The following is a 24,658-nucleotide window of genomic DNA, read 5'->3' as shown; positions in this document are numbered from 1 at the left end:
CCTGTTGACAGCAGTCAGACATCTTCTGAGGCTCCATGGTCAACTGTTAGGACGGGGCTTCCTTCTTGCACATTTGCACCCCATCTTTCTTTCAGCTCCTAATAAATCTCAGAAGAGCCAGCATAATGTAATCTATTATTGCCTCGGCCTTGCCTTCCCCATGGAAGTATCTAATGCAGCCAATGCTGTTATTCCCCAGATGTACACTTTAAATTACATATTGGGTGAAATCCTGGCCCCACTGGAGTCAATGGATATTTTGCTTTTGACTTTGATGGGACCAGGATTTCACCCATAGAAAACCTGTATATTTTGTAACTATTATCTAATAATAAATGTTAGCTGTATTTAGATAATAGAAATAGGCCATTAAGGCAAATATTTCTTCATAACCCTAAACCTATTCTATATAAGTAAATTTCTTTGGAACACACAATTCATTTGTGTAGAATATACCCCATGCTTGGGTATTACGAACAAAGGTGTATTCACCTTTGTAGGAGTCACTTTAATGGTGCAAGGCCAAATGTCCCTCCAAAGCCATCCGTTTAACCACTGCATTTTCCAAACAGTCTGTTTTTGTTTTTTTAAGAAATAGTCCAAATAGTTTTGACTTCCAATCATATCACTCCATACCATAGACAACTAGTAGAAAATCTAATACCATATATGAGACTGTCCAGTGGTGTAGATATGTCTCCATAGATTTCTACAGGGGGGGAGTTTTCTTTCCATAAAATAAAGAGTAAAATTACTTTATTAAATTAAGTGTCATTATGTTAATCTGTAGGAGATGAGCATGGCATTATTATCCTGACAGAATCTGAATTGAGAGGATATGAGTTTAGCAGACAATAGTATATATACACCTCTGATTTCAACCTGAGCATTTTATATAAATTAGCAAATGAACAAGTCTTCTTTTGATGGGTACCAGTTTACTCTTCATATGCTATATGTAATAGCTGAAAGTTCAGGCATTTTAAGGTTTGAGAAATTAACACATGAATAGCATGATTATTTTAGAACTCTACTTGGTAAACATCAGCAAATTATAAACTAGTATCTATCATACTATATTTCTAAAAACAATTTATACCATTAAATAAAAGTGTGTAGGCAAGGAGCAGTTGTATCAGGACCAAATCCTGCAAACACTTATGCATGTTCTTATCTTTAAGCATCTGAGTTGTCTCATTGAAGTCAATGGGACTACTCATATGTTTAAATTCAGCACATATGTAAATGTTTGCAAGAATAGGGCCTTAGTGACTTATCTACAGGTAAGTAACAGTTTTTCAGGCACTGGGTTTGAAAATTGTTCTTAGTTACATCCATTTTCATACACCTTTATTTTATACAGTATATATACACATTATCCTGAGCAAAACTACAATTGGCATCATTATGTTGCATTGTGGGCACACTGTATTTTATGCTATTACAGTGAATGGTATAGAATATTTATTTTACAAATCCAGTGTGCAGTAAAATGGGAAAATAGTTATTTTTATTAAGCATGGCATTTTTATCAGGATGTACATCAACTGAATTGTAACGCAAGCTAAGCAAACCAGATCAGTTGTGTATTTTCAGTACTATTTCATTGAAAATGTTACACACACTGTGTTGACTCTGCTACTAAGAAAAATACTTTAAGTGCTACAATCTCTGTGAATTTCTATTTTCTAAAAAACACTCTAAATACAAACAGTTTCTGGGTTTTTAATAATTAATTTGTGAAACATTAACTTTTAATTTTTTCCCCATTCCTTTCTTGTTTCACTGACATTCTGCTCCATTGGCTTTTCCTACCATCTCAGCTTTTTCCCTGAAGAATGTGTGCATAGTGTACATGTAACATCCCTCAGCATATTACAAACATAATGTCCAGATATATATGTAACCTTATGCATGTCTTCCATTTGTTGTTCAATGTCCATTTTATTTTATGTAACCTTTCTGTCTCCATTTTTGTAATAAAGAAAATTGAATGAAAGAATCTTTATCTGTATTTTCTTTATTACTGGTGAAACCGCTTGTCCTTGTCCTGTATTTCCTTTATATCATATTTGGCTGACTAGAATTCTGAACTGCATGGACAACATTTTTGTTTCAACGGTTAACACCGATATTTTATCACTAAAGTGCATATATACCATTTCCCCCATTCTTATTTTGGCTTATGTTAGGTGGCTGCTATATTATACTAGAAAAGCAATTATGTAGCTACTACTGGTCTCTTCCCTGAGATGGTTTTAGTGGCCCTGGAAACAGAAATAATTGTATCTCCTCTTAGGGCTTGTCCACACACTCATGCAAGTTGTACCACTTTAACTATACAGTATAAAAGTGCTCTATACAGTATACCTTATTGCCATACGGAAAGGGGAGCAAGCTAAATATGTAGAAGGCACATTTATACTGGTATAACTGCATTCACATTAAGAGTTCTACCCATGTAGTTATTTGTGTAAAAAGAAAATCACACTCTGTAGCCAAAATAGTTACACAGTACAAAAACTGTATAGATTAGTTTTAAAGTAATTATGCAATAGTATTTAGAATTTAAATTGTGCTGATGAGCTCACAACTACTGTATTTGTGTTTGCCCCAACTTTAGTGAACAGGCAGAAAATCCCACTGAACCCTGTAAATATGTTGTCAGTCCAAATATAGTGATTAATTAACATAGGTCAGCTTCACCTTTCAGGCCTTCTGACTGTGTTCTCTCTAAATACTGTTAGCTGGTACAATGTTGCTAATCAAAACTGCATGGAGTGCACACACCATGATTTGAGTTCAACAATTGGCAAGACGAAGGCATTTTCCTTTTTCTTCACATAATAGTAATACAACACTTATATAAAACCATACATTTTCTAAGCCCTCCACAAACATTGGCTGATACTTACAACACTTCCATGAGATAGGTAGGTAAATGGTATTGTTCCCAATTTAAAATTAGGAAGCCAAGCACAGAAGTTAAGTCACTTACCCAAGGCTATATAATGAGTCAGTGGGAGAGCTCATGACCCAAAACTACCCTAGTTGGATACAGTATGGAGGAATTCTGGGCTATCTCCTCTTAGCTTCCCTGTGGAGGAAGCATGTAGGAAGGACAAGGCAGCATTCTGAGAGCCAGGTGTGTTCTAAAGATCCCCAGCTGAAGAACGGCCCTTGTTGCAGCTGGGTGTAACTCAGGGCAGCCTCCAGTGATGATGAGATCATGTAGGTAGCTTAGAGCCATCTTTGCCCCTGCTTGTGCTGAGTGAAGTTCTGATGCAGCTGAGAATCCAGGCCTAAAACTCAAGTCTTTGTGTTAGTGATTGAATTCAAGTTCATCCTCATCCAGCATTAGCTGGTGTAAGGATTTGCATTGAAGAGACATTAATATTAAATGCCAGATCCTACAGGCCCTGCATAACTGAAACTCCCATTGAAGTCAAGGGGACATGAACACATACAGGGCTTGAAGATGCTGTTTCTGTATTAGCATTTAACACTGACGATCTGTCCCTATTTCTCTAAGGCCCTAGACCCTTCTTTAATGTGATGTTCTGCCAACCAGTCTTTTGCCTACTTTTTCAAGTTATGAAATCAATTGGGACAAGCCAGAAATCTTTACTCTTAATAAAAGTTGCTACAGTACCATGCCCATTTGTAAATTAACCTCTGAAATGAAAATCACAAAGATCAAAAATTTGGAAGTATATTTAATGACCAATTTCAATTCCACCTTGTATTTCAAAAACTGTCTCGGTTATGGGTGTCACTTCCTAATGGTAAAGAGAGTAAAAACTGTGAAGAAACTTGTTAATACCTCAGCTCAGCTACACTCTCAGAATACTTCTACTTCTTTATTTTGCATTATCTTTCGATGGGGCAGTATTGTGCATTGCTACTTAAGCAAATGTATGATTGAAGTCAATGGGGAGGCCTGTTTAAAGATTGATGGCATGATATTGCCCATCAGATTATCTCCTCTCTCCTCAGTAAATGCTTGTGCGCTCATATAGATGCAGTTGTCAAAAAATGTTGTTTTCCCAGGATAGATGGTGTGAATTTTACCCAATATAATGTTGTTTTTTAATTTGTCTTTTCCCCCCCTAAAATAGGGGATGTTCTGAGAAAGAATGTAAATGATGAATTCCTCGTGTGTGTGTGTGTGTGTGTGTGTGTGTTTATTTTAAGGAGAGACACACAGCATTACCTTACACATAATTAATGTTATGCATACATGTCTGTCTCACTAGCCCTAATAAGTCTTTCAAGTTCTGTAATGACAATGGAGATACAGAGTTGAGTATCCAACTAGACCAGTGATATCAACCTTTTCAGCCATATTATATTCAGCAAAATTATTATTTCAGGAAAGCCAAGGAGCCACAATCAGCACTCTGTAGGATGCGGTGATCAGGCTTTTCCTGATAGTATATAGTCAGCTGGCATAAATTAGAAGCAACCTGCTCTGGGGCAGATAATCAGAGAGTTGGTTGTTGGGTTTTCAGTTTCTTCTCCTTTCCACCTCTCCTGGGCTGCCCCAGACAGCTGTGTGCAAAAGGAGAGCCATTCTTTGCTAGGCACTAGACCCAAGCAGAACTAGTCAATTGTCTATCTGGCTCTTTCCATGGCACTCACAATCTAGCAGGGAAGCAGGTAGTTGAGCAGTCAAGGGTATGTGTACAGTACAACAAAAGCCCAGGGTTTGAAGAACACAAGTTAGCATATCTTGGGTTTGTTAACCTGACGCTTGAGTGTCTACACTCACTTGTAACCCCAGTTCTCCTGGACTTGTGCTCTGGAAATCTGTCAAAAGTATCTCACAATTGCACTGGCCAAATTTCTATGTCCTCTAGAAAGTCAAGTTTGGTGGACAGTCAAGTTTTCCCACCCTGAATTACAAACAAAGAGCATCTACACTGCATTATGCAGGCCAAAATTTTACCACCCATAGCCCAGACTGCCTAGTGCTCTTCCAATATGTGGCCACTGTAGCCCTTTGTTTGTGATGCAGTATGGGAAACTTTGACTGTCCACCCAACTTGACTTTTCCAGAGGACAAAGAAATTCAGTCTGTGATTGTGGGATACTTTTGGTGGACTCCCATACCACAAGTCCAGTAGCACTGCATCTACACTGCAAAGCAATAAGGCTCGACCTGACTCAGATTCGGACCCTCCAACACAGTGATGTCTTGGGACCAAGCCCTGGTTTAGCGCAGTTTATGTGTAGTCAGAAGAGGGTTGAGCCTGAGTTTGACCCCTGGACTTACGTTGTGGTTTAGATAGACCCTTACTTCTTCCTGCCCTGTGACACAGCAGGTATGCACTGGGGGAGCTGCTGAGCAGCTGCAGAAAGGAAGGACCCAGAGCTTCATGAAGTACTCTCAGGTCAGAGCAGAAGTGCTCCTGGAACTGCAGGGGAGGGATTTCAGGTGTCAGGGATCATTCAAAGCCTTCTTTTTAAATGTCAAAAGCCATGGCTCCAGAAATGCATTTCAATAAACAATACAATATATATTTTCTTGTTAGCACAGTCATCCTCAAGAGCTATCAGTTGGACACCCCTGAACTGGACTCTGAATTCTCTGTACACCATTCTGGCTATTTCATTCACATCCACTTTTAGATCCTTTTACATTGCCAGAATGGTGTAAAAGAACTTTACTGTAAAGGAGAATTAGCTCTAATATTTCATTTGGCTAAAAGGGTCATTAAGGGTCAATCATCGCCTGAAAAATAGAGGAAAATGCATTTGGAAAGACTGCTTTTCTACAAGAGCTAATTACGGTATATATAATTCAAGGGAAGGCCTCTCTTGGATTTACAAGAAAAGCATAACATTCTTGATAAGCATAATTTCTGATGCTCACAGCTCAGAAACTGTATCAGCTCTAAAACTGACACTCTCAACTATGAAATTGAAAATATCAACCACTTTCGCCCACATTGTCTGTCATTTACATCACATACTTCCATATCTGATCCTGTTGTCATTGAAGTCAATAGGAGTTATGCAACTGGCTTCAGTGTTAGCTGGCTTATGGCCATATCTATCAATAAGCTAATTTATTACTGGGTTTATCAAAGATGGTAGGCATTTGACTTTCAGTCATTTAATGACAAGGAAAGAGTTTGGGTTAACATTCACAATATATCTACAGCGGGAGGAGTTATATGGTCCTCTTATTTCACAAAGACCGTCAGAATCAGTGTATTGCTGAACGTACCAAGAAACACAGGGCATAATTGGTCATTGTGACAGGGTGTACTAGTCTCAGAGGCCCCCTGCTGGAGGGCTCATGGTCCTACCACATCCTGCCCCAGGAAAGAGCAGTAGAGCTGGGCCCTCCAGGCTGCTTAGAGATGCTGTGAGAAAGCAGCCAATTGGAGAAGAGGCAGCAGGGAGTGGCCAATCAGAGTCCTGTAGTCTCACATGAAAGGAGCTGCTGGACAGAGTAGATTCATTTGCTGGCAAGGACTAGGAGAGTAAGGAAGGTGCTCCTGGCTGGCCGAAGGGGTAAGCAGGACTTCACCCCTGGGGTAAGGGTGAGGGTGAGGGTGAAGGTTCTGGGGCTGCAGGGAAGTGGCCCAGGGAACAGCAGGAGCAGTAACAGAGTAAAAAGGGATGCAGCATGTGGCTGCTATTTGTAGGGTCCCTGGGTTGGGACCTGGAATTGTGGGCTGGTCCAGGTTCTTCCCACCAACCACTACGGAAGTGGCTTAAGCCCTGATCAAGGGAATAGTCCATGGATGACCTGGCAGTGGGTCAGCTTTTGTGGGACTTTGATATTTCCTGGAAGAGGAGAGAATTAAACTTCAAGTAGTGAACTTCAGCTGGAGAGTGGGGGTCAGTTGAGGCTTGCCAGGAGGCAAAGAGTCCTGGGAGGAAAGCTGGGGACACTGCTCCATTCCAGAGCAGAAACCATTTGAGTGCTAGCCCAGAAGGGGCTGAGGAATAAGCCTAGGGAGGGATGCAGGAAGAGCCCAACTGAGGGAATGGAATAGGCCCTATTGGACTTCTACCCTGGAAGGGGTTTGTTTTGTTCACATATGGACTGTTACCAAAGATCCACCTGATGAGGGTGATAGCTAGCAGGAGGCACAGCCAACAGCGCAAAGCTGAAAAAAGAGCAGGCAAGCAAATACCGGACAGCGGGCGCTCATGAGAGACATGGACACCATCACAGTCATACTCTACTATGCTGCCTTTCACCTATGTGTTCTAGGAGACAGTTATAGATGATTTCAAAAAAAGACAATCAAACAGACTCCACTAACATTCAATATGTCTTTGTTAGAATGCAGATCTGTTTCTGTAAGAAAACAAATTGAAAAGAACATTGTGGGTTGTCGCTAACTTTCCCCTTCACCCTGACACATGCTCATAAAAAAGTGCTTGCACCAAAGGCTATGACTTAAAGACTAGTGGCTAAAATTTTTTATGCAATTTTCATTAAATCTGAGGGTAGACCTATGAACTGTTGTATGCTTACCCGGCCCTGTGGTTACATTGCTAAATACAGACCCCTGTGCCTGTGCAACACACCCATGCCAGGCAAACTAATGGCAGATGGTATAGCCTCATTGAAATTCTCCCATCACCTTTTCTCAGTGAAATAAGTGATTGGTCCTAAAGAAGAGTTCTCATACTACTGCTGAGAATTTGAGTTCCTGCCCATAAACACACATTCACTTAAACTCTTACCATGATCAGTTTAGCCATCAGCTTTCCCCTTATCAAATCTAAGTATGGGCCAAAGGAACTCTTCTTGTTATCAGAGATCTTAGCTACATTTTCAGTGTAGGAAAATATTTACCAATCAAAAAATATGACAAGAAAGAAGTGCTTACAAAGACAATGGATACACTGATAACAGATATGAAACTATTTTGTAAAACCATAAATATGCCTTTTAGCTGCTTATCAATTGAGAAATATTTTATTATGTACAAATGTGAAAGTACTTAAATTTCAAAGATGAGTCTTTTAAATATTTGAACCACTATTTACTTTGCTGAAAATGAAGTACAGGCCCATTAATTTGTTTTTTTTTATTTGAATTGTATCATATTCCTCAAAGTTATGTCAATTACATACACCTCTGGCATTTTCTGCTTTTCTCTTTCATTACAAGGTGTCCATGTAACTATTTTTTTTTATTTTCTCTCCCTAGTTTTATTTTACAAAACAATTATAACTGTGCAAGTGCTCACGTGGTCTTGATTCTAAGCACTATGCTCAAATATTAAATGTTATAGTTTACTTTTTATGTGTCTATCCAAAAATAATGCAGCAATAATTAATTATTGATAAATTTTACAAAACAGAAACATATAGCAAAGAAGAAATAAGATAAAAATACACAATATAATTTTGTCAAGCTGAAGTCATCATCAACATTTTAGGTGACAACTGCCCCCCAAAAGACAGCTAGGACATGAATGCCTCTTGTGCTAGCCTATAATGGATGACTAGTAAGTAAGAGGTATACTGTAGTAAAACGACGGATTTGCATGAACTCACACAGAAAATGATAAAAGAAAAAAAATACCATATCACCTGTAGATGAACACTTTTCACAAACCGATCACTCCATATCTGACCTATCAGTCCTCATCCTCAAAGGAAACCTGCTCAACACTTTCAAGAGACGAGCCTGGGAGCTTAAACTCATAAATTTGCTCGACACTAAAAACCATGGTCTTAATAAAGACACTGGTTTTATGGCTTATTAAAACAATCTGTAACCCACTAACCTCCTTCTTTGTCCTATGACTACAGTGGTGTTAATGGGCCACTGCACCTTGAATGGGTCCATAGAATATTTGTTGACTACTTACCCTAAACAATATATATTTAGCTGTGCCACTGACTATGTGTCCCAAAATGTCTGGGTAAGCTGAAGAAAATGTCTGAGTAAGCCTCCCACCAACAGAAGTTGTTCCAATAAAAGATATTACCTGACCCACCTTGTCTCTCTAGATTTGCTCATGAAAGTTATACTTAACAAAACAATGACTGTGAAAGGAAAGGGTAAATTGTGATAAATGTCCAATTGCTGGCCTTTCAGATTCCAAACTATTCATATTCATGAAGTATTGAGTAAGAAATAATCTCACTATCTGAGCCATTCAAATTAAACGCAGCCACATCATTATTTTCTTTTGATTTGCATGTCAAAATATCACAGCATTGACAAACTCATATATACTTTTCCATCAACAATAACACAGAATTTGACTAGAAAAAAGAAGTATTGACATTTTAATGCCCAATAGAAGAAACTGAAGAATCAAAACCATTTTCTTATTTGACAGACTGGACCTGGAGAAATGTTATTTCCTTCTTGGCCCATCATTAGAATACTTTTGCACTTCTGTACACACTGTATACTTCTGTCTCTATCAGTATTGGACATAGAAGACACAGGAAAATCCAACTTACATTGGTAAGGAATGATAGTGAAGTATAGTGGCTCAGAGACTAGATAGCTAGACAGTAGTTGCTTTATTCTTTAATGGAAATATAAGGTATTTAAGAATCTAGTCCCCAATCCTACATAACTGAAGTTTTGTTATTGACTGCAATGAGGGCAGGAGCAGGCCCCTAGCGAGGAGGAATAAGTGGAATATGTAACCAATTCTAAAAAAAGGTTATAATAATTGAATGTAAAAGATTAAGTTCTATAAGGCTTCCTCACTCTGCTGAACACTATATCACACACATAGTACTAACTGAATTCCATTGTACTACTCAGTAGTTACTCCCAACATGTGTAAGAGTTGCACTGTCTAGCCCTAAACTGCTAAATCCTAACACATGAATCTTATAAGGTCTGATACTATTTTCCAGTTTTACAGTCTAGAAAAGGATTATATTCAGCATTATCCTTGTGTGTTTGAAATAATGCAGTACTACATAATAGCTATTTGAATGCCTGTCAAAAGATACTATTTTTTAATCAAAAGCAAGAGTTTTTAATGAACTAAATAAGACTTGGAAGCCATTAAATCAAAGCAAATCTATTTATAGATGCAATAACAATATCTAGTGTGACTTTAGATATGATTTTTAAGGATATTTGATGTGGGGATGCCAGCCATTTGGCATCATGGCAGTGTGAAAGAGAGGACAAACAAGGTAATTCCTTCCACCTGCCACCTTCTTTGGTAGTATTTTCAGAAAATATCTCTACCACATAGTTATCAGTTCCTTTAGCTTCCTGACTCTTCAGTTATTATTATTTTGGGGTGGGGGGTATTTTGAAGGAATTAGTGGATTCTAGGCATAACACAATGGTTCTGACTCTCCACTGCCCTACATCTAGAGCAGTCATTTACACAATTAAAAATGGGTGTAAAATGCTACAGCAGAATGGTAGGCTTTTACACCATTGTACTGGTATAAATAACTGCAAGGTTCAGGGCAATGGAGAATCAGCTGCAATATTTTTTAATCTGCAATTGAGTAAAAAATAATAAATACGTGTAAGTGCAAAGGTGGCGTTTCCTATGGGGGGAGTCTCAAGTATCACTTGTGTATGTATAATTTTTGCACATAAATACCTGCAGGTGTACTTTTTGTGCTCTATTACAGAAGGCATGATACATGGGTGATGCATGGACATGCAAGCAATAGAATTTACACACACAAAAGCTATTTGAATACACAAGTTTTACATGTAAGAATGCTGTCCCCCTTGTGGACAGGCAATAGAGTCTATGTTCTGGATGTAGAGGACAGTATATGAGTTGTGCTTGTACAGCTGTGTGTGCATATTCAAGCGAAAGCAGCCTTCAGAATACCTGAAGTAACTACTTACAGGGGTGGATAAAGCACAAATTTTGGAATCCATCAATACTCATTCGAGTCTACAAAATTAAATATTTCCACTCATTTCTCCCCACTTAGGAGGAGGTTCTGGATTAATTGCCAAATTCCTCTGTTTCCCTTCCACCTACTTTATTTAAAACGCTTTACTCTGATGCTAAACAAAAGTATTACTAGACATTGAAAATACAATTCAGTATTGAAGAGTTTAGAGATTGCCAAAAACTTTCCACCATTTATTTTAAGAACTTGCACCACTTTTATTATTAAAATCCTGAAAGTTTCATAAATTAGTGTCCTCTGATAAGTACTTATTTGAAGAAGTAGATGCACATGGTGCTTTTTTGAAGTTGGCAGTTCCTTTCATTATCATGACGTTAATGTATATCATATTCTTTATGCCACATTCTGTGCAATTAAAAGCATATTATACTAAAAGCAGCATTGGTTTGACAAATGACAATCAAAACGCATGGCAAATATAGATTTTTTTTAGATCAGTGTTTTAAAAGGTATAGTTATGGTTCGATTACTAAAGATGGGTATATAATAAACCTTTCAAAGAATATGTTCAGACTCAATTCACTCAAATTAACATAGAATTAATAGGATGTGTATTAAGTGTGCAATATACTAGGGAAGCCATGCACAAAAAGAATGTAAAAATATATGACTATTGTAGCGCATCACAGAAGGCAGCTAGCACTTTAAGTCCATGTAATACATTATGGAACATTGTGAAAAGTGTCCTGTTGACTTCAATGGAAGCTGAGTTAGGCTAATGCCAAGTCCCACTGACTTCAATGGGAGCAGAGTTAAACTAGTGCTGGTGACCTTTGAAAAATCAAATCCTTAAACTATATTTCAAAAACAGTAAAAAAAATAAGCAGCAAAAATAGATGCACTTTTAGGAATAAACATTACATTATTGCAAATGTCCATAGTAAGGAATGACAGGCTAGGATAATGGGTCCATCAGTATTAGAAAACCAATAATGAAAAACATATGGCATCACAACCATCAAGTCCAGCCTCAGACTTTGGTGGAGTTGATGCCACTAACCTCAGGGTAAACCAGGGAGGCAGGTGTGCAGAAGTAAAATGAGGAAATTTGTCAACTGGGGCAAGGATTAGACCCTCACATGCCAGTATAAAAGTAAGTCTGCATGAAGGAATAAAAGGGGCAGAAAAGACACAGATATTAGGATAACCAAGGACAGAAGAGGGATCACGTAGTTGCTGGAATAAGAGGAAGAAAAGTTCAGATAGAATGAATGGGAGAGAAAGTCGAAGGCAGTCAGAAAAGCAGGGGTCAGAAATGAGGGAAGGAAAGGAAAGGCTCAAAACAAAGAGAAACTAAGGAATGGCAAGGAGGAAACAAAACAAGAAAGATTTACTGTATGGAGCAAATTTTGAACTAATGAATGGAAATACAGCATATACAATTCATAATTAACCCATGGAACTCATTGCTACATGATAATGCTGAATCCAAATTTTTTCAAACTAAAGTTAGGTTCTTATATATTGAGAAGCTAACAGCCAAGGTTGAAACACTGGGACCAAGATCTTAATGGATTCACAAAAGTATTAGAGATTTATATGTGGAAGGCTAACCTCCACAGGCACTTTAGATTATAAAAAAAACAAACCTTGTACCTAAAGATATCAGCTGAACACTAACAGATGGGTCAGAAGAGGAAAATTCTGCAGACAGGTTACAACATAATTATTCCCTACAGAGTTTCATTTTCCTTTCTCTGAGGCATCTGGTGCTGACAACTGTCAGAGTCAGGATACTTGGCTAGATGGAAGTTAGATCTGAACGAGTCTGCCACATTTTATGGGCCACATCATTGTCTTCTGCAGTAAATCATTTGGCAGAGACTTGAGAGGATGAACTTACTTTGAGGATTATTTCATGCAGATTCCCCCTCATTGTTCCATTGAGGGGAAGGGAGTGGGCTTGCCCAGTTCCCGCAGAGCAGACTACAAGGCTGGCCTCCTAAGCTTGGGGGATCCTGCTGGAATCCGGAAATCATCACAGAGGGAGTTGCAGCACCCCTCGCTCTTGGTTCCCATTGGAGCATCACTACTAGATACTCTCTTTGGCTGTGGCTGCTCTGGGGCCATAGGGGTTAAACAGAAAGATAACGCTGCCACCGAGTGTATTGTCTCTAAGTTTCATGAACTGCAGGGGAACAATGAATGTGAATCTCTTCTCCCAGATTTGGTCTGTCACTTCTCCTTCAACTGAACAGGTCTTTCAGCACCCTCTCCCCCTCCTCCTCCCCCCAAGCAGTCCCCAGAGCCTTCTTGGGTTCCGGAATTGGTTGGGGCTGTGAAGTGCAGCCTGTGTTTGCATGGGTTGAGGGAGATCCATGTCTGGAAAGTTCTCTTCAGTCTCTCAGGAGCACAGTCCAAGTCTATGTTCCTAGTAGGGCTGATGTATTTCCAGAATTGCTATTGGAGACTGAGTTCATGATGAAATGATGAACACGTACACATTTTGGTCTATTCTATCACAAAGTACAGTAGTTCAGAGAACTGCAGTGATGCATTCTGGGATACATTAGTGCTATACAAAATGGTGACAAATTATGAAGTATTTCATGGACTTTTTCACATTTTCATTTCAGGTGATTCGGCACCTACTTTTCACAGCTTCAGAAAGGCAGGAGTGACTAGCCCCTCTATAGCCACTCAGAGGGGGCTAGAGTAAGGAGCCTTCACTTCCCTTGCACAGGCCAGTACTGGGCTTCCCAGAATCACAGCCCTGCTAGAGTTAATGCTGCCTATCCAAAGGATATTTGTGCAAGGAAATATAACAATCACAATAAATAATATGCTGAATGAATTTTACCCATAATGAGAGTGTCTGCTCCTGAGACGTAGATGCATTCTAAGGGCTTGATCCTGAATGCCTTTCACATCCTAAGTGCTCACTGACTTTACTGGGAGTTTTTCTTAAGTAAAAAATGGATTATCAAGCCCAAATAAAGTATGGGTATATGGAAATAATGAAGAAGAAGAAGAAGAAGAAAAAGGGAGCATTTTTTTCATAGATTTTAAAACATGCTTTTTTCTTGTTTCAGTACATGGTTTCTTCCAGTCATGTATGTAGTGAAGGATGTTTGGGATAACATGTTGTACCAACACTCTTGTTTTTCAGTCTTGTTGATGAATAGTATGTAAAGCTCAGAATGAATAGCCTGTACTGAAGTGAACTTGAAAAGTTACTAAACTAGGGCTTTGCTTCAAGAATCTAAAATGTACAAAGTGATTGTCTATTTTCTCAGCGAGATAAAGCAGCAAAGCACGCAAAACAAACAGAAAACAGCCCATATATGTGTCAGAGCAAAGGAACAAAAATAATAGAAAGACAGGATTAATGTATGAGATTCTGATTTAAATCCAACATTACATTAGTTTGTCATATCTACTTTTTAAATTTAATTTGGCAAACCAGTGCTTTTGCTTTCAATGACTAAATAACATGACCTCAGTATTTGCAGTGATCCCTCTGTAGTATAGGATAGTAAAAGGAGTTCTGCAAATACTGGAGTCATGTTATCTAAGATAAAGTCAGAAAGGCTTTAAGCATTTAGTTATGTTTTATATGCAGGACCTAGCAGGCAACCAGAGGAAAGAACTAATTACTTTCAGATCTCAGAAAGCTATATGTGTGCTTATAATCGTTGCTATAAAGCCCAAGTATAGTAAACTTCTCTTGTGCTAATGCACCTATAGTATGCTACGTGGATTAATTATTTCAGTTCTGAAATAGGAAATACTGAGTGCGATAGAAATGTTCTTGTTAGCAGTAGCAGTAATATTGTGGTAGCACCTGTGGGCCCCAACTGAGGTCTGAGCCCCATTGTGCAGGGTGCTGTACGAGCTCACAGTAAGAGTAAAGCAGTGGGGTCGCAGCCTGCTACTGGCCATGTGGTTTGTCCTTGAGCCATCTTGCTAATGGAGCATATGATGGCTCCAGTAGGTGCCATGTTGTGGGTACATCTCACTGTCCCTCTAAAACTAAGCAATGTGTGCCTTGTTCTAACAATTATACATGTAGAAGATTGGATCTTGGCCATATCTTCCAACCAACACCTTATGCCAAAACACTGCTCTTGGAACCATGTACTGCAGTCAGGCATGTAACATGTTCCCCATCCCTGCCAATAGTCAACTACATTAGTTATTGATTCTGCTGTGCTGTTCTGTAGGTACACGGGAACGAAGACGCTCCTTCCAGGAGATTCAGGACATAGTCATTAAAAAAAAAAGAACTTGATTTCAGCATGGATCTTTTTCTGAAAACTGTTGATATCAGATGAGACTGCAGTGATACATTGATTAATGTACAGTATCTTTCATTCCCCTGCATACGTACCTATTCAGATCCTTTGTATTTGCATAATTTACTTACAAACATTCAAATGGGGGGAGGGAAGAGGCAGCTGAAAATGAAAGGGAAACTTCTCTAACATAAAGAGGGAGACAAATATACATCAGTCAAATATTAATTACTCAGAAGATGTCTCAGCCAATCCTGAATCATAAACAATTGCCAGAATCTCCTTGTGCAAGACACCAATGCTGCTGTAATAGGCATTTCCCTCAGAGGGCTGGGTTTTTGTGATCAGGAAGAATTAATTATGCAGCCTCCTCAATCACTAGGTGCCTGCTTTTCTTGCTGGCTGAGAGTTTGACACACATTATCCTCTGTTGACAGAATAATGATACTTAGTTGAGATTTAAAAATAAAGTTGTGTGGGAGTTTTAGCTCCTTATGAAAAAGACCTATAAAATGAGACTCTTTCCAGAGATGGGTGGATATTTGTTTGTTTGTTATAGGGCACAATTTCTGCTCAACAAAATTCTATAGGATGGTTCAAAACTGTTTAGAAATGATCTCTTTTAATATTAAATTCTGTATGTATTTAGAGGCATTTCTCTAGAACCTCATTACATTCTATAGGACTCTGCTGGTTTCATTACTATTAACATCTATATTTTCAGTCTTTTTGACAATCTGGATTAAATTATTAATTCAAAATATATTTGTATGTAAGTTACCCATTGGCTGTATAGCATTTCAGATTTACAGGGGTACTGTAAGTCAGGGCATGTCAGTCTTTATCTAATGTGTTCAGGTATCAGAAGTCACGCTTGGCAACATTTAACTTGGAAATTTTACATCAAAAATAAATAAACTAATTCATCTCAAATGTCAGGATTCCAAGACTGCTGGCAGGGACATTGCATAAATGATGCATTATTTTCACTGGGGCTATGCAGTGTAGCTGTTATCTAGTGTTTTCCTTTATATGTTAAGCTTTTTTGGGAAAAGACTTCAAAGGGAAAAATACTGAATTCTGTTTTATTACATGATAAACTTCTAAATAATGGTGTTATAATAAAATAACCCATACAAAATGGCATGACATTGATTGCAACAGAATTAGAAAAACCCAGCTCCCTTTAAAACAGGAGTTTCCACTTTTCCTTTTTAGAGCTCCATAACATACATTAATGAAGCATATATTCGTGTTAAAATTATGCATTGATTTAGTATATACAAGCAACATCAACTTATTATAAAGGCCAGATATATTGTATTTTAGTTAAGGAATTTAATTAAGCAAAAAATAAAAATCCATCTAAAAATTATGTGCTTTAACTAAAATTGGTCCAAAGTATATTGGCAGTGCTGGTGGGGGTAGAGGAGTGGAGAGAGAAAGTTAAAAGCACTGTCAAAATCTTTGCCAGTTTGTGATTATACATTTTGCTCTCTGTCATCGCAGCACTTGTTTATACTACTGTTGTACAAAATCCTGCCCTTAGTCTAGCAGCTGGGAGGGTACCAGTACTTTGCTGACTGGATATCTGGAACATCATCGCTAGGCAAGATAGCAAGCAACAACACACTGCTGTGTGCTATGTAGACTCCCTTGTGTAATTTACTCACGGATTCTATCATGAGAAGCATAGCAATAGTCAGTCTATGTATGGATTCTGTCACTGTCTAGAATACCCCTACCCATTTTTTGTTCTAGATCCCTTAGCCCTCATGTTGTGAGCTATTGTGGAGGTGTTTTCCAACCTCAGAGGTCAGACACAATTCCTCTTCCATACACAGATAAAACTTTCATTATGAGCTTCCTAAACCTGTCCGTCCCCCCTGCCCCCCCCACCCCACCAACTGGTAGGTTTTAGTCTAAAATTCAATGTATCCTGCATTTCCATTAAAAAACCATTCTCCAGAGATGTGTACATCCAGAAATTAGCTTTGCCTTGGATTCTAGAATATAGGCAGATCCAATGCAAAATACTTTTTTCACAATTATTATTTTAAAAGTGTTTTTTTTAAGGTGCAGGTAAGAACAAGACAAGGCCCTGATCCTGCAAATATTTAAGACCATACATACCTTTTCTCATACGAGTAGTCCTATTGACTTCTCTTAGGCTACTCATGTATGTAATTGTTTGCAGGATTAGGGCCCATGTTTACTTCTTTTAACACATTTCTTTCCATTTTAATTCAAATCTGGATTTTTAAGGGCAAAATACAGGTTTTGAAGCCTCCTCCTCAATGTAAAATAATCCTATTTAAGTAACTTTGCAATGTATGTGTTTTATTAAATGTTCAGTTTAAAGATTGAGTTTTGTATAATGTTTAAAATGTGTTTCCATGTTAACATTGTGATTCCTCGGTGTTGTGGAATTATATGATATAATGAATTATCAGTTAGATAACACATGTTCTAAAAAGCTTCTTTATTTTTCAGCTAAGCATGTTCTCAAACACCTGAACATAATCTCAAAATCATCTATATTTTGGGGCTAAACTTTTTAATCCTCTAAACTTCTAATCTTTACTTTCATTTGCACATAGGCAACTCCACTTTAAGTCAAGGGGAGTGGCAACTCCACATTAAGTCAAGGGAGTTACACATGTGTAGAATTTGGTTCACAGGAAAACATTATAAACTAAAGCAATTATATATTTAGGACCATGCTCCTGCAGCAACTTATGTGCATGCTTAAGTTTAGGTGCCTGATTAGTTGCATTGATTTAAAATTGATTCCTTTGTGAGACTGGGGTTTCCTTTTTAGTCCAAGACTTCCTTAAATTGTTGGGAAAAAATGTTATTTTCAGATAGAGACTTTATTTACAAAATCTAATCTTTTCTTTGTTTTTAAGATACCCTTTTTAATGGCCTTGGGCTCGGTGCAGTCATTGGCCTAGGAGTAGCAGCCCTTTTGTTAATCCTTGTTGTGACTGACGTCAGCTGCTTCTTTGTACGGCAATGTGGATTGCTAATGTGCATCACTAGGAGAATTTGTGGGAAAAAGAGTGGCTCTAGTGGAAAGAGTAAAGAACTAGAGGAAGGAAAAGCTGCATACCTGTGAGTATCAATAATATATCTCGGGAAAATGCTTAAAACAAAAATGTTGTCTGTTCAACACATGTATATTACCTGTGTTAAGTTTGCGATATGACAAAAGTCATGCTTCACAAGTTATTTCTACTACATGGCACAATCAATGAATCTTTATGTTATCCTGATGTTTGCACTGTAAGGCAACAATGGTGGTATATCAAATGTATGGTAACTGATGGCAAATGTTGCTTTTTAAAAGGATTTTAAGAGCCCCTGTTTTGGCTATTTAAACTAGTCTGCCATAAGAGGGACAGTGTTCCTGAGTGATTAATATGCACAGGAACACATGGGAACAGATGATAGAGCCATTGTAGTTCCACACACACTCTGCTCGTCCTGGAGTTCCTAATGCAGTGATCTGTGATGCCAAAATTATGACTCCTGTACATCCTACAATATTGATGCCAATGAATAGCCCCAGGAAAAGAGACAAGGGCACACTGGCTTGTTGCGAAATATGTGAAGCAACATTCTATCTTAACAAGTATAACTAATTCTAGACAAGCTGAACAGCTGCTACCACTGACATTTGACATTAAGCCTTTTGTGGTCATTTTAAAAAAATAGAAAGGAAAAAGGTTAGATGTTATAAGAAGGATACAGTGGAACTATAAATTAATACAAAGTGGGATTTTACTGTAATGGCTACTGCAAATACTTGCTAAAATAAAATAAGTGATTAAGAAAAAAACACATGCCGCGGGGGGGGGAGGCATATTAATTGGAGGTATATGAAGGAACAGTTCATTTATGTGGAAGGAAATGTCCTTAAATGCTGAGAGATCCATGAAAGCTATGGAAGTCATCCATGTATGTCCTGGTCATATAAGTCAAGGTTACTTTGTGTTCCCAATTTTTGATGCATCCAACGAATTGGGTATTCACCCACGAAAGCTCATGCTCCAATATGTCTGTTAGTTTATAAGGTGCCACAGGACGCTGCTGCTTTTACAGATCCAGACTAACACGGCTACCCCTCTGATACCAATTTTTACAGTTTCCAAAGCATTTGAAAGAGATAATACCCATAACTTACCCTCCTCCCATTTTTAAAATGTTTTCCTCCCTTGAATTTTAGATCTGAAAACATTTCTTCTCATCCATGTCCACCTAGCAGAATTGAGTAGACATGTAACAAATTCTACAAGTATACTATCTTTATGTGGCTTACAATAAGAGACAGTAATAGCATCGCTTTTTCTATGAATAACACCAAATCTTCAGATTCAATAGATAGAACATCTAAAGACAGAACAGAGCTCTGATTTAGCAATTCATCCCTATTCAGCAAAGCTCTTAGGCTTGGGGATAAGTACTTGGCTAAATGGGGATGGATTTAAGTATGTGCTTAGGTAATTTCCTGAATCAGGACCTTAATGTGATGAAATTTCAAATGTCACTGATAAGCATTTTATATCTAAGTAGCAAATCCAGATTCATTTTGATCAGTCAATATCTGATTTACCAACAATATGCAGCTTCCAGAAAATACAAAGCTGACCAATAAGCCCATATAAACGAGATTTCTGCTAGGATTTCTTCAAGACTCTTTTCTGGTAGGCGTGATGTCTTATTTATTTACAATTTTTTTTCTTGGAATGGTCTTGTGAGATGCAAATCTTGTCTTGTTGTCTTACGATCCCAGTCCTACATTCTTATTTCAGCACATTTCAGCACATCATATATAGTGTAATGCAGGACAATCTAAAATTTCCAGACAATACTGAGCAGTCTCAATTTCCATTTATTTCACATCAACTAAGCATCTTAAAATAAGACATTGGATGTTTGCATAGTTTTTCAGTGGGGCAGGTATTTTTTTAAATTACGTTTGATTTCTGAGAAATGTATTGCCAAGAACTATGTTCTATATGTCCTGGTTGTAGAAATATAGGCCTTGCAGAATTTACAAGTCAACTAAGATAGAACTAAAGTAAGGTGTTTCCTGCAACTAGTATTTTTTCTGCATAGTGTATATACATTGTTTCTTTATAAATGAAGAGCACATTCTACATGCATTCTGCTCTCTAATAAAATCATATTTTCTAGGATTTGGATATATAAAAATTTTCATTGGGAATAAGATTCTAAATATATAGGATAAAATCAGTAGAAATTATAAGACCCTTCATCAATCTCATTATGATCCATAATTGTTCCACATACTTGAAGTAGGCCTCATTCTAACGTGTGCCTATATGAAAAGGGTGGCAGTTAGCTAGCTCCTAATTAGCACTCAAATGTTTCCTAAATTGATCACTTCCAGTTGATGCCTTAAAAAATAAATGTTTGATTAATTTAAATGCATTGCAAATTGAATGTCATTTTCACAAGTATATGAACACTGGTTAAGCATCATTTTTACAGAATGCAAAGGGCTGCTGAGTATTATTGTAACACAGAGATCCTTAGCTGGTCAATATGGTCTACACATTTTCTATACTCCCATTACCTGTCTCTCTAGCAGTCTGCATAGCTGGTAGGAAAGAAGGACTTTTTCTGAGAATATCTAGTCACTAAGTGTTAGTTAGAACTCTCTATCCATCTTGCAGATAGATAGATAAGAGCATTTGTAAAGTCTCTGTGTAAAATTATATTTTTGGCAACAATATAGAAATATAAGACACGAGGTAAGCTAAGACATATCCCTTGTCATGGGACCCAGGCTAAGCTCAGGGAGCTAGCAACCAGGCTGATTTCTGGACTGCAACAAGTCTAGAAATCAGATTGCTAAAGATGAGGGATTGCCCACCTATATGTCAGTTGTCCTGGGTTTTCCTCATTCAAATTATTACAGTTCCTAGCAGGGGCGGCTCCAGGCACCAGCGCAGCAAGCGTGTGCCTGGGGCAGCAAGCCACGGGGAGCGGCCTGCTGGTCACTGTGAGGGTGGCAGGCAAGTGGCTTTCGGCAGTGTGCCTGCAGGAGGTCCGCCAGTCCTGCGGCTTTGGTGGCAATTCGGTGACGGAGATGCCGAATCCGCGTGACCAGCGGACCTCCCGCAGGCGTGCCGCCAAAAGCCGCCTGCCTGCTGTGCTTGGGGAGGTAAAAAACATAGAGCCGCTCCTGGTTCCTAGAAACCTGATTCAGTATGTCATGTCAAGGAGAGGAAAGGGATGTTTGTTTGTTCTTCCTGTATTGGAAGATCACAACATTTTTGGGTACACAATGATTTGCGCTTCTAACATAGAAAATTGTATTATACCTCTACCTCGATATAACACTGTCCTCGGGAGCCAAAAAATCTTACCACATTATAGGTGAAAACGCGTTATATTGAACTTGCTTTGATACACCAGAGTGTGCAGCCGGAGTGCCCCCCCGAAGCACTGCTTTACTGCATTATATCCGAATTCATGTTATATCGGGTTGTGTTATATTGAGGTAGAGATGTAGTTACTAATTAGCATTATTCTCTGTATTGCTGTAGCGATTCAATGCTCTGGCCCAGATTGGAGCCACGTTGTACTGGATACTGTTAGAGTGCAGATCGAGCAACCACCCCTGCTCACAAATTGCTTAGAATTCATTGTCTGATTTAATGGGGGAAAAAAATCAGTAGTTTAAGGGTGGCGAGTCTTCATCTGTTCATAAACAGGGGAAGTGTGAGATAGAATATATATATATATTTCAAGATGATTTAAATGTTTGGTGGGAGCTATTCAGGTCTGATGAGTAAGGGCCAGATTTTCATTTTGCACTAAGCCTTCTTTACATTGCTACAGCAGTGGCGAGAAGCCATAAAATGCCCATAGCTTTATATTTATACCCACTTTAAGGCTCAGTACCCTGCCAGAGTGTTGTAAAGGGGCCATAGTGCAAATAACAATCAAGCCCTATGATTTACTTATTGCTTCTGCCGAGGTCAGTAAAAGGTTTTTGCCAGCGAGAAGCTGTCCATTTATTATGTACTCATAAACAAATGGTCTTTTGAGATTTTATGGTACGCATACATGCTTTTAGGCCAGATAAGCAGCCGCAGTGACTGAATGCTTTGAAGGTTGTAAGAAATCAGGAGCAAAACTGTTGAATGCATTCCAGTGTTAATCATTGGTAATTGGTTTTGCTGTTTCTTTAGTGACTTTCTGAAAGGAGGGATCATGGTAATTAATAAAGCGTAATGTATTCTGATACCATAATGATGGAGGTTAAGACTCTTTTAATATTTTTTAGGAAAGATGGATCAAAAGAGCCAATAGTGGAAATGAGAACAGAGGATGAAAGAATTACCAATCATGAAGACGGGAGTCCAGTAAATGAGCCAAATGAAACAACACCACTCACAGAACCTGAGTATGTAGCCTGGTATTTCTAACAGCTTTTCAATAACTATGCACTGCCTGATTAGAATGAGCAGACTTTCAGCTGTGTGCAAGAAAAAAAAGTAGCAGAGAAGCATTGTGGGATATGCCGGTACGCTCTGTTTATAAGTGTATTTTTTTCTAGCAGCGACAATTTCAGGAAGGAGTGAGCATCTCCATCCCTTTACCAATCACTTGCCTAACCCACAGCACAACATAAGTTGTGGATTGCCCAGCCCTTCCCTGCTGCTGTGAGATGGGAGGGGGCAGTGGTAATTTCAGACCCCTGCCTTTCTTTTCATTGCTTCTGGCATTGAGGGTGGAAAGAACTAGGAAAAATGCATGCCACATTCCGTTTCCTGTTGCCCAGTGGTCCTAGAGATACACTCCAAATGAATGCTGTCCTGCCCAAGCTTCATCCTAATGCTGCTTCTGTGCCCTCTGTGAACGTAGGTTATCCCCATCATCCCACCCCACACATACTCTACAGTTGTGTAACTCGGAGCCCAGATGTCTGTGCAAGGCCATTTGGTGGAACTGTGCTCAGATACTGGCTCCTCTGCTGAGTTGCTCACTTCCCACCCCTCAGCTCTATTGCTGGAAGCTGCATGCTTAAAAGCAGCTGAAGGAGCTTTCCAGGATGGGTACAAGGACCTCACAGTCTGTGGTGGGTTCAAGAATCAAGTGGATGTCCCAGGGTTGCTGGCCATTTGAAGGGAAAATGGGGCCTCAGTGCACCTGTTCCAAGATCCGCTCAGTTCCCCAGATGGGTAGCAATGAATGAGTTAATTAAGTCAGACCAGGTCTGGGGATGTAAGGGAGGAATAGAGAGACACATGGTGTAGTCTCTAGGGAAGGCACCTGGAGTACGAGCCTAATATTTGAGCTAGGAGTGTTAGGCAGAACAAAAGCCTGGGGAGTTGTAGCTGCCTGGAGAAGAGCAGTGAGTGCTGCAGGGGTAAGAATGGCTCCTGACGGAAGTAAAAAGGTCTGTTTGATTATACGCTACCTCTGGGGATGAGGACTAGGGACTCCTAATTCCAGGAAAGAGACTGAACCCAGCTCCAGGGAAGAAGATTAATGGGCTCCTGACTCAAAGAGAGAGGAGAGTGAGGAGCTTTAGTGAGAGTCAGAGGCTGGAGCAGGGAGAAGGTACAGACAGGCCTTGCATCTTCTCCAGTTGTTCAGAGAGCAGGACAAGACTGTCCCTTAGGGAGGAGGGGCTGGGCCCAGCTGGAGTCTGGGCAGAATGTATTTAAAGTCATATAAAGTAGAACTTCAGCAGGGGACTTTTGTCTCATACCTTCTGGATTGTATGGAGCTCTTTAAGGGGCCCATCCCAGATGGGGAAATTGAGGCAGGGCATTGCAGAGCTATGCTTTGCCAGCAGGAGGTTCTCTGGAGGCAGTTGCCCCATTACAGGGGGGAAGAGCCATTGGCTCCATAGAATCCAAAAGTCTGAATTCTGATGGGCACCAGATTCTGGCCTCTGTTCTACCTATTATAGCCAATAGTGCAAATTCAGTGGAGCAGCACTGTTGCTATTGCCATTTTAAATAATCTGTTCAAGATGTGTGTAGAGTGTGTGACTTGTTTTATGGTAGATCACAAATGAGTGTGACACTATTCAAAGTCAGCCACTGAGTTTTCATTGTGATGAGTATTTGTGATGTGCATATCTTTTTCTTCTCTTGAAGATTGGGTTTACTTGTGAAAATTGACTGATATTTAAATAGCTATAATGGCAGCATAATTACTGGTACTGGGGCCCTAACCATGTGAATCTAAGGAAGACAGATCAATTACTAAAGACATTCATCCAGAAAGTAATGGCCTGTGAGTCTCAAAGATGGATCTATATTTATGGAAGAAGAGGCTGAGCCAAACCCTCTGTGATCTTTGGGTGAATGAAAGCAAAAAAATCTCTCACTGCTGTGCAAAGACCCTTAAATAGTAAATGGTGTGGAGACAAAAACCAGCAAACTGAATATTTCTAAAGAAAATAAAATAACTTTTGTAAAGGAAACCAAGTTCTTAGTCGCTGTCTGTTTCTGAAAATACAGAAAAGGCTTCTT

At 38.9% G+C, this 24,658-nt stretch overlaps 1 protein-coding gene across 1 annotated transcript in view; it reads left to right on the top strand.

Annotated features, from left to right (window-relative positions):
• Positions 1–24,658, top strand: part of NCAM2 (neural cell adhesion molecule 2) — a 536,258-nt gene that overhangs the window by 499,803 nt on the left and 11,797 nt on the right. The window contains exons 16-17 of the mRNA XM_039520366.1: positions 18,044–18,248; positions 22,456–22,575. Coding sequence (XP_039376300.1) covers positions 18,044–18,248; positions 22,456–22,575 — 325 coding nt within the window. The remainder of the gene's footprint in view (positions 1–18,043; positions 18,249–22,455; positions 22,576–24,658) is intronic.

The sequence above is a fragment of the Mauremys reevesii genome, linkage group 1 (genome assembly GCF_016161935.1).
Source record: "Mauremys reevesii isolate NIE-2019 linkage group 1, ASM1616193v1, whole genome shotgun sequence".
Classification (NCBI taxonomy): Eukaryota; Metazoa; Chordata; order Testudines; family Geoemydidae; genus Mauremys; species Mauremys reevesii.
The sequence above is the reverse complement of the archived record's forward strand: the minus strand, read 5'-3'. Positions and strand labels throughout refer to the sequence as shown.